This window comes from Phaseolus vulgaris, chromosome 1, assembly GCF_000499845.2.
Source record: "Phaseolus vulgaris cultivar G19833 chromosome 1, P. vulgaris v2.0, whole genome shotgun sequence".
Classification (NCBI taxonomy): domain Eukaryota; kingdom Viridiplantae; phylum Streptophyta; class Magnoliopsida; order Fabales; family Fabaceae; genus Phaseolus; species Phaseolus vulgaris.
The window spans coordinates 8045806-8061840 of NC_023759.2; the positions used below are offsets into that span (position 1 = coordinate 8045806).

The 16035-nt window shown below is 29.6% G+C and overlaps 1 protein-coding gene across 3 annotated transcripts; it reads left to right on the plus strand.

The window, feature by feature from the left end:
• Positions 1-2543: 2543 nt before the first annotated feature.
• Positions 2544-6616, plus strand: LOC137813461 (F-box protein SKP2B-like). Of its 3 annotated transcripts, none has more exons than XM_068615722.1 (5): positions 2544-2999; positions 3827-4112; positions 4763-5111; positions 5195-5336; positions 5971-6616. In XM_068615722.1, exons 2-5 carry the CDS (start codon positions 3859-3861, stop codon positions 6333-6335), a joined length of 1110 nt encoding a protein of 369 aa, XP_068471823.1. In that variant the 5' UTR covers positions 2544-2999; positions 3827-3858; the 3' UTR covers positions 6336-6616. The 3 variants fall into 3 exon arrangements, with proteins under 3 accessions (XP_068471823.1, XP_068471825.1, XP_068471824.1); XM_068615724.1 differs by having other exon boundaries at positions 2844-2999; positions 3831-4112; XM_068615723.1 differs by lacking the exon at positions 2544-2999 and adding an exon at positions 3014-3228.
• The last annotated feature ends 9419 nt before the right edge of the window (positions 6617-16035 follow it).

The following is a 16035-nucleotide window of genomic DNA, read 5'->3' on the forward strand; positions in this document are numbered from 1 at the left end:
TCATTCCTTGACCCTTGTACAAAGCTTGCTCAATCCGTTTTAAAAAGAAGTGTTTTACTAAGCAAAGAGAAAAAACAATTGGTTGAATTATCGAAATAATCGGTTGTTTGTCACTTGGCTAGCTTAGAGGTTTTAAAATTGTTTTTATTTGGTTAGATATCTGTCTAACCAATTCAACCGGTTAAAACGACTTTTCAACCTGTTGATTGTGACATTTCATAACTGTTTTTTGAAAACATGTTTAAACTGTTTTGGATGTGATCAAAACTTCTTTGACTCATAAATGCTACCTAAAACGGCTAGTAACAACATTTTAACAACATATGATTTTAACATCATCCGCAAATAATAAATATTGTAGGAAGAAATAAAATAATGAAAGAAAAAAACCTCAAATAGTATGAAAATATATAAAAGTCAAATTTTGGAAGATGAAATTAAACTTCTCACATAGAAATTTTATAAAATGAGAAAAAGTTGAAGAGATATATAACCATTCACGATGTATGAATAAGGATAATAATACGTCAACAGTTTACGAAATTTATATAATAACACTCATCATTTCATTTTTCTTACAGTTAAAAGTTTATTTTTTCTAAGAATTATATTTCTCTTAAAAATATATTGTCAAATAATTATATTATTGTCAAAAGGATAATTTTTTTGATAAATAATTAGAAATTAAAAGATAATTTAAAATAAAATATGATTTTCACCCTTCTAAATTGTGTCATATAATTTTTTTTTTAAAGTCAAATAATACTTTTACCAATAACATAATTATTTAACAATGATATTATGGTGTGTTTAAATTGAAAATGGAATGAATGAAGATTTGAGAGAATAAACTTATGAGGATTTGATAAGGAAAAGAAAATTGAAAGAAGTGAATGTGATTAAATTGAAGTCGTTAGAGTGATGTGAGAAAAATTTATTGAATTTTCTTAATTATGTGATAATTGTGAAAAAAAAATTAATATTTTTTAAAGTGTAAAATGTAAATTTATAACTTTATTCTTATTTAAAAAAAATATTTAAATAATAAATTTATATTTTTGTTTAAATTTAAGTTAATTAAAATTTTTAAAATTATTTATAGTACTATTGAGTAATTATTTTTAAAAACACATAAGTTTCTTATTATTCTTAAAACATATAAATAAATTTATAAATAATGTGATGAGTGTGATTGAAATTTTAATTTTTTTAATTAATAAAAAATGTATTTTTTTTTATATTTAAAAAAATTAACTAACTAATTTATATATTTATTTTTTATAATTCATAATAATATTATCATGTAAATTTATTTTTTATATAAATTAATATATTTATTTTATTTTATTATAATTTTATTTTTATTAATTATTATTATTAAATATTTCATACAAATAAAATAAAATAAAAATAATTATTATTAGAAAAAGTAATTTATATTTATTATTATTATTTTTAAAAAAATATTTTAATTAACATTTTTTATAATTTTATTGTTATTTTATAAATTAATTTTAAATATTATTATTAATTAATATTTATATTATTAATATTAATAATATATTTTATTATTATAAATATGTAAATATATAAACATATTTCTATTATTATTTATTTTATTATTATAGTATATAATTATATCATATTATTATTATTATTAATTATATTATAAAATTTGTATATATATTTTATTATGTATAATATTTAAATTTTACATATGTTATATCACTACACGAAAATCATGAAATAAAAATAAATTTTAAAGACAAAAAATAATTAATTGCTAGTGACTAAACTTGAGACTATTTTAGAGATTAATTTTTTTTATTGTTAAATAGTTTCTAAATTAATATGTAATTAATAAACAAGATTTTTCTACCAAATTTAAAATCTAAATAATTGGTATTTAAAACTTTGATGGCTAATTAAATACTAATTTAAAAATAAATTAACAATAATAGAAATTAATTTAGAAACCAAATTTTTTTAGTTTCTAAAATGGTCTCTAATTTAGTTAGTATAGGAACTAATTATTTTTTATCTCTAAAATTGGTTTTTATTTTATGTTTTTTTCTTATAATGTAGGATCGATTATGTATATAAATTTTTTATAATATAATTAATTATTTTATTTTTATTAATATATATATATATATGTGTAATATTTTTTTTTTATTATATATAAATATATATAATATTTTTATTTTATTATAAACATATTTAATATACTTCACATGAAAAGTAGGTAAAATGTAAATATACACTAGTCAGTGGTTTTCTGTCATCACAATGCACCTTCGTTCATATCAGAATAAATTTATTACATTTATCTCCGCTTTTTCATACCATTAAAGTTAACAGTATACACATGGAAACATAACATAAATGAAATTCACAACATATCATTATTGCTTTTTAAATTGAGTACATTTTTTTTATCTACAAAATTAAAATTTAATAAAATCTGATCTGGATTATTAATTTTGTTAAACAAGTTATTAATGTAATAAATAAATATCATCATCCCACTAACACTCTCTCTCACCATCTCCATGCATAGATTGAACCCACCAACCATTTCCTTCTTCTACTTTTTCTCGCGGTTTCGGGTTCAGGCAAAACGAACCTTCTACACACTCCAAAACCACCACAATTATTTCTTTCCTTAATCACCATTTTCCGTGACTTCTACACAACTATTATTCTTTTCCTTTCATGAATTTTTTTGGGTGCCAGTTACCGATAATCACCACATTTTTTTTTGTTTTTCTCATTGCTATAGCTTAGGGTGGGGTCCACACCATTGTCATATCAAACTACACGTGGCATCATACGCGTCGCTGTCATGAGCCGTACAGTTCCTTCTCTCTTCTTTATTTCTTTGTCTTCCCTTCACTTCCATTGCAGCTTCCAGAGAACCCAAGCAAACAGACCCTTTGTTCGTGTCACCAGCAGCGTCAAAAAGAACCAAGCTTTCTTCTACATATAGCTACGTGCGGGTAATGGCCGTTTCACCATCTCTCTTGTGTTGTTCTCTACTTTTACTTTTGATCCTGCACATTTCTAAGCTGTGCTGGTGTTTTTTTTAAAAGAAATAGAATTGAAAAATTCTAAGAATTTTTCTAAATGAGTTGTGGGTTTTTTGTTTTTTCATGAAGGGAAGTGGGGTTGCTGCTTTATATTAGAAAAAAGGTTTAGTTAATCTTTTGATCAACTTTTTTTTGTATGGTTAGTTTGCTCCTTCATCTTATGATTTGAACTATTTGGGTTCTTTTTAACATGCATGTCAAATTTGAGCATAAGGGTTTTTCTCTGTTTCGAAGGAGGGAATGTTTAATCCTCTTCTTTGTGATGATCAAGCTTGATGCTTTGTCCCAATTGTGTCATTAAGAAACACGTTAAGGGTATTTCTGGAATATGCAGGATTCTTCCAATTAGATTAGACAGTTTTTATCATTTATTTGTTATATAGTTCCTTCACATATATTATCATATTGGGGTTAGGGTTAGTTTTTCAGAACGAGGTGAATTAAGAATGGAATTCGTTATAGGAGAGGATCCACATTTGGTCTTATGAAAGATGGTCATGTAAGAAACAAAAAAAATCACAAATTTCATCTGTTTATTGGTAATTGCTATGATTATTATTCTCTCTCGCCGATAATAACAAGTGGCCTTTAATTAAGTAAGTTTATGGTTTGTGGTTATCATCTTGTTTACTACACCTTGTATACTGAAACAAGGGCTACTCCAAGGTTCTAGAATTTGTTCTGTGTTATCCATGTTTCTTGTTTAACGTCACTACCACTTTGTTTATTTGTAAAAGCAAGGTTGAAAGTGTATCTGGCTTTGGTGGAAATGGTTGGGAAGGAGGGAACTGGGGTGCTGAACATGAGTTTTGGAAAGCTTATGATGGTTGGTGGTGGTGAAGATAGTGGGAAAGGAGTGAACTTGAAAGCTGGGGTCATCACCGAATGGAAGGATATTCCAGTGGAGCTTTTGATGCAAATTCTGTCACTTGTGGATGATCAAACGGTGATCATAGCGTCTGAAGTTTGTCGTGGGTGGAGAGAGGCAATTTGCTTTGGCCTTACCCGGTTATCACTCTCATGGTACATAAGCTCTTTGTTTTCTGATTTCTAAATGCTTTGTATATTAAACATTGTAAGCTACAAAAATATATTTTCACTGTTTGGTTTATAATGTTTGAACACATGAAATAAATTATATTCTTGGTAATATATTAATCGAAATAGGAAATGAAAACATGGTTTCTTCCATCTAATAGGCCTTAAACATGATGTTTTTCTACTTATCTGCAATTAACTGCATATTTAAAGTGTTTTATTCTTGGTTTCATCGATTTATTATATAAACATGAATTGATTTCGTTTTGCTGCAATCTCGACTCTGCCATTAGTTTTAGCTCACCTTTAACACGTGTTTATGGGTTGCTAGAGTAGAGACTCCGTGAGGTTGCAACCCATTTTAATTTCATATAATTGTTTTGCATTTTATTTAGCAATCTGGATTAATTCCTTTGTGTGGAAGACAAGAGGATGAAGTGTGTCTATGGAGTTGATCAGTTACCTTTTAAGTCAGATAGCAGGTCTGCACTTGTTTAAATCATAACTAGAAGTTACTGGTATTGGGGCAACTTGGTTTTAGAAAATTTAAACAAGGAAACTAATGTCTGTTCTCAATGTTTTTGGTGGATAATCTTCAAAATCAGTAATAAAATTGATTATGAAATTCCTTTCAGGTGTAGCATGAACATGAATAACTTGGTCCTATCTCTTGCTCCTAAATTTACAAAATTGCAAACTTTAATCCTTCGTCAAGACAAACCTCAACTAGAGGACAATGCTGTTGAGACTATTGCAAATTTCTGTCATGAGCTCCAAGTCCTGGACCTCAGCAAAAGTTTCAAGCTCACAGATCGTTCATTGTATGCCATAGCCCTAGGTTGTTGGCATCTTACAAAACTGAACATTAGTGGTTGTTCAGCCTTTAGTGACAGAGCTCTGGCTTCCCTAGCCAGTTTATGCAGAAAGCTTAAATTTTTGAATCTATGTGGATGTGTTAAAGCCGCATCTGACACCGCATTACAGGTATGTTGGAGGCCAGTTGATTGTCATAACCATAGAAGAACTAAGATAGCTGAGTTATATTCTAATAAATAAATGAAATCCAGGCAATTGGACGTTACTGTAATCAATTACAGCTTTTGAACCTTGGATGGTGTGAAAATATCAGTGATGTTGGAGTAATGAGTTTAGCATATGGCTGCCCTGATCTTCGAACACTTGACTTGTGTGGTTGTCTCCTTATAACAGGTATTCAAATTTCAGTAATTTAAATCCACTGTAGATGCCAATTGATTTCATATTGGTGTGATTCTACTTGACTAGTTCAAATTCATTACTAAAACAACTTTCTTATCCATATTGTTCTTTGTCTATTTGAGCTTATCTGCGGTTTGGGTGTGTTCTTATTAGACACATTCTGATATAAGCAAATTCAGTAGTGAAATGTTAAGTGTAAATCCATGGGAAGAAAGCAAAAGGCAACGAATCTTTTTCTCTCTTAGATATTATGCAAAGAATGGCACTCCTTCTGTTAACTTCTAGTAAATTCACACTCATTTCTGGTAAATACTCTTTGTGTTTTCATGTAAAGTGGATGAGGTTGCAAAATATGTGGAGGCAACATAATGTATTTTCACATACAAATTACAATGGAGCTTGCTTTCACAGACACTGGAAAGTGAAAGAACACAATAATTAGCAAGGGAAAAAATCATAATTAATGAAGTTTCAAAATCTATATACTCATAACCATATTCAGTCTTTCTCAAGCATGATGCAGCTTCAGGAAGTGACCAATATTCACTTCATTTAGTATAAATGCTTTAATTCTGGTCTGAAGATTGACAATAGTACAACTTTGACTCTTGTGTTGTTATTTCAGATGACAGTGTAATTGCCTTGGCAAACAGATGTCCTCATCTTAGGTCCCTTGGACTGTACTACTGCCAAAATATAACAGACAGAGCAATGTATTCTTTGGCACAAAGCAAAGTGAAGAATAGAATGTGGGGGTCTGTGAAAGGTGGAAATGAAGAGGATGGATTAAGGACTCTGAACATTAGCCAATGCACAGCACTCACCCCTTCTGCTGTGCAGGCTGTATGTGACTCATCCCCTGCACTCCACACCTGTTCTGGAAGACACTCACTTATCATGAGTGGTTGTCTGAGTCTGACATCTGTGCACTGTGCATGTGCTGTCCAAGCACACAGTGGTATCAGCACCATTCCTAATACAGCTCATTGATCCACAGTGGTTGATGCATAAAGACACTTTGAAGAAGTTCACTTGAAGGGTTGAGAGTTTTAGGTCTTGTGTGCATTAGTTTATGCTGAATGCTACATCATGTCATGTTTATTGTAGAACAGGTTGAACTTGGTGCTTGAGCTTCTGTTGATTTCATGTGAAAGCTTAGGATATTTTGGGTGTAAAAATGGGGTTTGTTCTTAGCTTGGCTATGAATTAATGGTGAGACAGACTCTTATAATTGCTTTCTCTTATGCTAAGATGCTTGTTTTTTTCTTGTATTTGAGAAATGTTAGGTTAGCTGAGTTTTATTTGATTCAGTTTGTCTAAATATGAAATGCGTATGTTAAAATTGGACTTTTATTTTTTATCTTATACTGTTACTTTTGACTATAATTATTAATTTTAATCGAATTAGTTGGATTCATTTAAGGACAAAACTTACATAAATAAATCTATGCATACAAATTTTTATTTTAATATATAAACTTATAAAAATAAAATTAATTTAGTTTAAAATACTAATTATTATTATACTAAAGAAAGATGTTTTAAAACTTTTATCTTATCATTTCTGTCTACTTCGTCATCATTAACATTATTGTTTTACTATTCATTTACAAAACAAAATATAGGAAATTATTGCTAAAGATATTTCTGAGTATTCAAATATGCTACATAATTAAATAACACCAACATTAATTTATTTTTTATAATTTTTTGATAAAAATTTTCTTACTAGATAAAATTCTGAAACTTTTAACTTTTTTCCTTTAACAATTTTAAGGAAGTTCTAATCTCAAATTTGAAAAAAAAAATCAGTTGATCTTAAGCACAACTTAGCAATATTCTATAATTAGTTGCTATATTTTAATAACATTTTGTTCAAATATGGCCGATATTAAGTTAGTGGAAATATTCTCAGTATCTAATAAATGACACATGAAAAAAAAAGTAAATATGAACAAAATACGGTGTCAAATTATTGTCATTTATAACCAAAAGAATTTAAAGGTATTTGTAAATGTCTTTAATTATTTAAATAAATAGTGATGTCTATAACAATTAAAAAGTAATTAACTTTAAATAAAAAAATTTCCTTATCACATACTTTTATAAGGATAGACTATATATTCTTTTTTCCATTTTTTAAGAAATAATTTGAATATTATTTATTTGTTTTATGTCATGCATTTAGATGGTAATTTCTTGTTTATTTTACTAATGAAAAAATATTATATTAAATAATCATGCCAAATAAAAATTGAAAACTCTCAATTGTATTAACTAAATTTTTTCTTTAACATTATTACAAAATTTATACAATTCTAATAAAGTCAATCACAATGACATTTGGACTTTAAAATGTAATAGTTTTAATTTTACTTTTCAACCTAATATTAGATAAGGATTCCACATTTAATTAAGAAATACTATCAAGTAAAATTTTACAATTTTAAGAGAATGGGAATATATACATTGAACAAATAATAGAACAACTTTAATTTTGAAAAGAATCGTATCATTAAGAGTAAGACTAAGTTTAAAATTAAAAAAAAAATTAAATAATTCATATCACTAAGACTGAGATTAAAATATGATAAATATTAAATATATATCTTTTAAATAAATAAAACAAATAACTACTTTTTATTAAAAAAATTATTTCAACATTATAAAATTTGGAATCTCTTTATTATAAAATTTGGAATCTCAACTAACAACCTAAAATTCACCAATCATATGCCCATATATGAAAATAGTATAAAAGAAAAAAATATATATTTATACCAAATCTATGCAAGAAAGAGAATAACAATCATAAACAAAAAAAATAAAAAAATAACTACAACTTGTTATGAAAGAACTACAAACTAAGATAGGAAGGTGAGTCAGAGCTCTAAAGAAAATTCAACATATTATCAATAATAAGGTTAGTTAACTTATTTGTAAAATAATTGTCTTCATAAAAAATATGAGAAACTTTGAAATTCATTCTAGCATAAAACTGTATATACCTTTTTCACTTGTCGTTAAGAGACTGAGCAAGGAAGAATTACTCTCCAACGAAAGATAAAGCATGTTCAATAACAAGGATAACACCCATAATCTTAGCATATAAAGTCGTTTAGATCCTAAAAAATGCAAAAATAACTCACCAATGTACTCCTCACGACTCCCTCTAATAATGCATCCACAAGCAACTAGATCAGGAGACCCCTGATAGCACCATCAATATTGATTGTGACTTAAACTGCCTTAGAGACGTCATAAGACTTGAATAGGGACTAAGACCTTCCTAGCTCTACTGCAAACATAACAAAAATACCTTTCCTTGACATGTTGCCAGAGATACAAATGTGATCTTTGATCATATAAAGATCAAAGTCCACATTAGTATTATTGAAATCTGAAATAATTTCTAAGGCACCAGATCATCCAAAAGGAGAATGTAATATCAACAAAGTTAAGGTGTTGAATAAGAAGGTTACTAGAGGACTTAAGAAATGCAATGAAGTCCAAGCTTGAAAGGTTAGTGAGATATAGAAAAACATTATAAAGTAAATAGCAAATAAAAGTAACAATACAATAATTAAAAAGCAGATGATCAATATTTTTCTTCTACTCCCCACACGGAGAACACATAGAACATAAAGTGATACATCTTTCTTAGCCTCGAAGGCGCCTATGGAAGACCTTCAAAAGCGCAAGTAACTTAGAAAGAGGAATGAAACAGGACCAAACCAACTTCCCCTAATCACAAGGAGAGAAAGAAGAAAATAAATTCTTCACAACTTTCTAAGTCAAAACTCTACTATTGTCTAGGCTCCAATTCGAAACATCAAGCAGATTAGTGACAACCAAATTATCCAAAGAACTGAGCTCAAGATTAATTCGAAGATAAGAGGAAATAGATCAATCAAGTCCATTTGAACCATCAATAAAAAATGAAGAAATAGTAATTTTGTCAATATAAGGAACCCCAACTAATGGAAATCATCCCGCCACAACACCCACAAAATAAGAAGGATGAATACCTAAACATTTGTTAAGGACTTATTAGCATAGATGGACTTAATTGGGCTTTTTCTATCTTTTGTAAGCTCAATAAAGAGGACAAATCTAGCATGAAAACAAATTATTGTGGTAATATGGGAAAAATAATTAGGAAAAGAAATAGGCAAGGTAAAACCTTGTTTTGGCAATAGATTTTGTGACTATTTGGAACTCGATTTTGTGATTTGACTAATTTTGTGTATAATTTTTTGTGACCAATATTTTGATTGATTTTGTGATTGGTTTTTGTGACCAATTGTGACTGATTTGGTGACTAAAATTTTGTGATCAATTTTCTATGACTAAAAAATATAGTTATTATTGCGGTCATTAAATTATAAAAAGAACTTCTGGTCCCTAATAGTGACCATATTTTTCCATCACTTATTTGATCACTAATAGTGACCATATTTTTCCTTATTTTTTTTTAACACTATTCAACAATTTTCTAATAGTTGAGTAATAATCTTGGTTCTATGGCACTTTGTCTTGATTCTCTTCAAGCTACCCATTTTTATATGAGTGAAAACCTTCTCATTTCATGAAAAAAAAATAAAGAATAAACAAAGAAAACATAAAATCATTAAAAAAAATACTTAAATTTAAGTTTTCAGCCAAAAGTTATAAAATAACAATAACAATAAATGTCCAAATATAAACTAAAAATATATATACCAATGTTATGCACTTATAATTGATTACCTTGAATTTCTCTCAAATGCACCACATATACTTCTGTCAAAATTTGAGAATCCAACCTTATTTGATTTTAGAATAGCCTTAATTTTTGGCTTAGCCAGACCCTACCCACAATCCAACATGCCACTTTTAGCCTAATTGAAAATTTTAAAAAATCACCACCTATCCATATAAAAAAATAAAGATATATTATTATCCAAAAGTATAAAGTTTAATATTAAACAATTAAAAGACGTTATACAAAAACATCATTCACCATGCTCTAAATATTACTTGAAACAATTCTATTATTGTCTCCCACATTCATAATATGTGTAATTAAAATAATATGTGAAATTAAAATAATATGTGTAATTAAAATAAGTAAATATTCTTAAAAGTAAACAAGAGTTTCATATCACTATGAAATTGTTAGTTCTAATTAAAATACAATAAAATAGCAATTAAACACTTCAAAGACTAAGTAATTCCAATACTTCAACATTTGCTTACTACAAAAGATAGAACTCAGTTAGTTAAAATGTCCATGTAATTCACTTAAAATTTAAAGTTATCAAATCTTTATTCTTGAACTCTTTTGATATATTATCTCATTGACTAGTTTTCTCCGTAAAGAATTGTATGAGACGATTTCAATGTCGTACCATAAAAATACATTTTGCACTTTACAACCACTTTTCTTCATTTCTTCTCATGAGCACTTTATTCTACCAAATTTTTTTTGGTAAAATGTTATATTATTGAAGAAAAGAGTTATAAAACCTCATGTGTTCGGATGAGAAGTTCATGTGAATCAAGTACCAATACTTAAGGCCATCAAATGCGATAAAGTGCAAAACTATTATTATGAATAAAAATTTATTGGTATCTAAAGTACCAATTAATTTAGATTTTAAAGTTGATAACTAATTAGATATCAAGTTAGAAACTAGTTTATAAATTTTATTAATAATATAAACTATTTAGATACCAATACTTTTTTAGTGACTAAAATAGTATCTAATTTAGTCAATACAATAACTAAATATTTTTTGTCTCTAAAATTTGTATTTTTTTTTAGTGAAGTATCCCCTTAAACCTGTCCCATCTTCTTTATATAAACTTAATATGACTCGTGAAAGGCATGGAAGATAATGTAGAAGGCATTCACTATGCCACCCTTCTCAACAACATTTTAAAGCAATAAGGGATTTATAAAAAGTTCAACAAGATAGACAAACCCTTTTTGCAAAGGAAACTCACTACAAAAAAAAAAAATTAGAATTACATACGACTCAAATTTGTATGTAAGACAATAAATTCGTATGTAACTATATGGATTACATACAGAAAAAAATTCGTATGTAAAACTGTCGTAGATAACTGTTACATACGAATTTGAGATTCGTATGTAATTACATACGAATTTGAGATTTGTATGTAATTACATACGGATATTACATCCGTATGTAATATATGTATGTAAGTGTGTGAAGATTTACATACAAATAAATCCGTATGTAACTTCGTGCAAATTTACATACAAATATATCCATATGTAACTGTATGCAGATTTACGTACGAATATATCCGTATGTATGCAAATTTACATGCGGATATATTCGTATGTAACTGTGTGTAGGTTTACATACGGATATATCTGTATGTAACTGTAAATCACTGGAAAAATATTCAGGTTTTTTTTTTATATTTGAAAGCACTGGAAATCAGTTCCACACCTGCATATACCAAAAGTCATTCTAGTTTTCAATAGAATTCATTCAAAAGCAAATATCCATCAACATTTAAACCTGCCCATTAATTGAAAAGCATGATAGAATACAATATTATTTCCAAATATTCAAAATATCCAAATGTATTTCATTTAAACCATAAAAAATATCTAATAAAAGGAAATTCAAGTCATTATAAAGTTTTTAAGAAGTAATAATTATTATAATCTTGACCAGGTGAATTTTATTGCTCATCATAATTATCTTGCATCTGATTCTGTTGAGTATTTGGTTACGGGGTATTTGGTTGCTGTAAGGTATGTTGTGCAGTTGCTACTGCTTCAAGTGGTAGATATTGAATCATAAGATCTTGAAATGATTGAAACCGGGAATTCATGCGTCGAATATGCTTCTCACTTGTTGATAGTCGTTGTCTAAGTTCAACAATTTCTTCTGAATCAACTTTCTTACTTGAAGATGTTTGTGTTTCTTGTAGGTAGCGATCAAGACAGTCATCCTGACGATCGACACATCTAACCCCATACACTCGTCCCTTGTACCTTCCACCTAAAGTTTGTAACCAACAATTGTTTCTTAATCTTGGATCTAATGGAGTAGATATCGAGGTAGACGCAAATTGTGACTCAGATAATGCTTAAGAGAATCTACTTTGAAAATCTTCCTATTAAAATAAAAAATATTTGTTATAATAGTAATTAATGTACATGAACAAAAAAGTTGAAAAAACTAACATGTTTCCACCTTGATCTATCATCTACAAATTCCCACTGCTCTTCCATATATGTGTTTGTTGAAACACTTCATCAACATGGATCGAGCGGCCAAGCTCTATCTATAAACAAAATATTTTATAAATTATGGAGGTAATAATTAATCATAGATTAATTTGAATAAAAAAATTAATAATAGATTAATACAAAATTTTATAAGGAAGTCATACCAAACGAATATCGTGTCCATGCACGCTAATGGATCCTCCGGTGTGCAGGCATCCACCTTTTTCGGACAAACGATTCTTTTTAACTGTATCACATTTGGATCGATAAACAGACATGTTCCATTTTTCCAGGAGGTTGTTCCAAACACTATTGATGAGACCCAAGGAGAGGGTGCGCCTACCAATGATGAAGACCACACCATGACCTCAACATCCATACCTGAAAGGGTTACAAGGAACAAAGCACAGACTCTGGGAGTTGAGCATCCATTGGTCTCTCTATTTGCAATTGACATAGAATAGGTTTAAATAGCATAATTAGGAGGTGAAGACATAATATTGGGCATTAAGAAGTCCATTAGGGTAGAAAGGAACCCTACCTTCTAGAAACACATAGAATGGTGCGACATTGACCAATGTCAACACCTAAAGCCGCACCATATGGTGTCTTCCCATTCTACCCTCTTTTCTTCTTTTCCAAGGCTCCTAAATCTATAAATAGGAAGACCTACCTCATGTATTCATATGTTGAATGAAGAGTAAAGTTACTATACACAAATTGTGTTAGAATTGTGAGTGAGTGAATCTCCTCCTATATTGGTCTTATCTTGTAAGTGTTGTGAGCTCTCAAGTGATGGCATCTACACTTATCTTGGATTCAATTCACCATCCAAGTGGTGTGCTCCTTTCACAACTCCATATCTCCTAAGTTTCCTTTCACTCATCTTTTTCCATTCCATTTCCATTCCTATTTTCAATTCCAAAGTATGTCTTGTTCTTGTTTTTGCTTCCTTTAATTCAATTCGGTTCATGTATTGCTCACCTTGTCTTCGCTTAAATTCCGCACCTATATTTTTCATTCATTCTCACCATTAATTGTGTTTTTCCTTTGGCCTTATGGAAATGAACCTTCACATCTACTTAACATTTGTTAAGTTAATGTCCAGTGGGAATTTTCCTTAGGCTTCCCACCTATATTTGTCCTAAAATCTAAATCTAAGTAAAGTGTCACCAAACAAATGAACAATTCTAAAATCAACTCACATAAACTATTGTCAATCCATTCTTGTTGTTTACCTTCTTGGTGAACCACTTTAAACATTTGTGAAAGGGTGTGAGAAACCTTCGTATGGAAATTTTTCTTAACTTTTTCCTCATCCTCAACCCTCCATGTGGCCTTCCTCTGCAAAATAATAGGAATCATCAATCGAAATTGTAAAATATAAGCATTTTTAAAGGGAAAGAAAGACAAATTCCTTAAGACGTTGAAAAAATAGATCTCGATCAGCCTTTGGGATTGCCGCCCATGTTAGCCATGACTCACCAAATTGTTGCTTAATGGTGGCAGTGAGGGCCTTTGATGCAATTTTTTATGGATAAAACCTAAATACCAAAACAAAGTTAGTCAAAATTATAAGACAATAATAGTACATTATATAAATTGAGTTTTATTATATTTTTACCCTCCCCCAATAGGCTGAATCAGAGGGCGATCACTAGAATTGGTATTGTTTGATAAAAGCAAATGAACAACCAAAAACATGGGTATTTAACATAATGGAAAATTTAACATGGTTCCCCAAAGTCCATATGTGTAAAAAGTAAGTAACAATACCTGCAATATTACAGGCATAAAGATAGGACAAACACAACCTTCAAGGAAATTAGATGAAACTCTATTCCTGTGAAGCAATGTCATAGATGAGAATTAATCATATTATAGGAAACCATATTATAGGAATAATTAATTGAAAAAGTAAAAATCTAAGTGTTGATGATCAGTTCAATGCAGAAATAATCAGTTGTAAGTAAAGAATCCCACCAAAAAGGGATCATTTTTTTCTCAACTTAGATGGTCCTTTCTGGTCTTACGGAGTCAAAGTTCCAAAGTGGGGGTGGTTTGGTACTTGAAGTTCCCATAATGTGGGTTTGTTGGGGACAATCAAATATTACTAACATTTGGCTCACACTCTCCACGCCACTCACTCTGCACCTTCTGCCTCTCTTACACCCACTCACACTCTTCCCAGAATCTTCACCACTCCCTCATTTCCATCTCAACTTCCAACATTCACCACCTACCTTCACCTACTTTTTTTCTTCCCACTCTCCATCAATATAAGGAGAGGTAGTGACATAGAAAAGGGGATGAGAGCGTAAGGTTCCAAACATTTCCATTCATGCGTCCACCATTGCCTTCCTCTTTCATACCATTCGTTGGCACATAATACATAATGCAAATAAAAATTAGGATAAAGAGCAAACTCACCTTTGTATTGTTCAAGTCGTCGAACAGAGCTTCGTCTTTGCTTCAAGATTGAGCTTCACAAACTCCACTTCTAAAGGTAGAATTAGGGCACACATGTTTTAGGGGAAAACGTTGGAGTTTTAGTGAAAAAAATGTCAAAGGTTTAAAACTTAATTTTAATATTTAAAAATTCGTATGTAACGGATGTCCTTTTTTACATACGGATAGGTTTTACAAAATTTATTTACCTTCACATACGGAAAAATCGGTATATATAAGCAATTTACAAACTGATTTTTATCTATATGTAATATCCGTATGTAAATCCATAATTACATATGAATCTAAATTCATATGTAATAATCAGTGTGTAATGAGCAAATTTCTTGTAGTGACTCCCATGCTCAATCTTGATGAGCTTCTTCTATACTGTTTGGTGAATCTTAAACTCCTCACCTAGGAACCTTTGAAAGTTTTCCTCTAGGAAGACAAGACTGAAACCATCACTGAAGAAACCATGAATAGCATAACACCATTTGAGCCAAATCAAATCTCAATAGGATGACAAGGATCATGACACCGGATCCAGGGTTAGGTTAGACATCTTTGGTAGCCAGTGACTCCGGTCCTACCATTCCTCATAGGATCATTAGGGGTAAAGCACGGAAGCAAGGGTCAAGACATTAATTGTTCTCTCTTTTCAATATTTCTATAGAGTAGGATTAATTGTAATAATTTGGGCTTCCCCCTTGCCCAATTGTTGTAGTGTTCCACTCCTTTTAGGTTGGAGTGTGTTTAGTCACTCACACTTCTCACATTAAGCACATGCTTAAATTTTTAAAGTGTGACTTCCTAGATCCATGATTATAGGCGCCTAATTAGGGACTTAACTAAACTTAATTTGAATTTGAATTTTTCCCTCTTTCCTTAATCACATGACAATTATTGTTATAAATAGAGTGTTACATTGAGCTTTGAGTAAAGAAACTCTAGTTATTTTCTGTGAGACTGAGTTCTCTAGTTTTC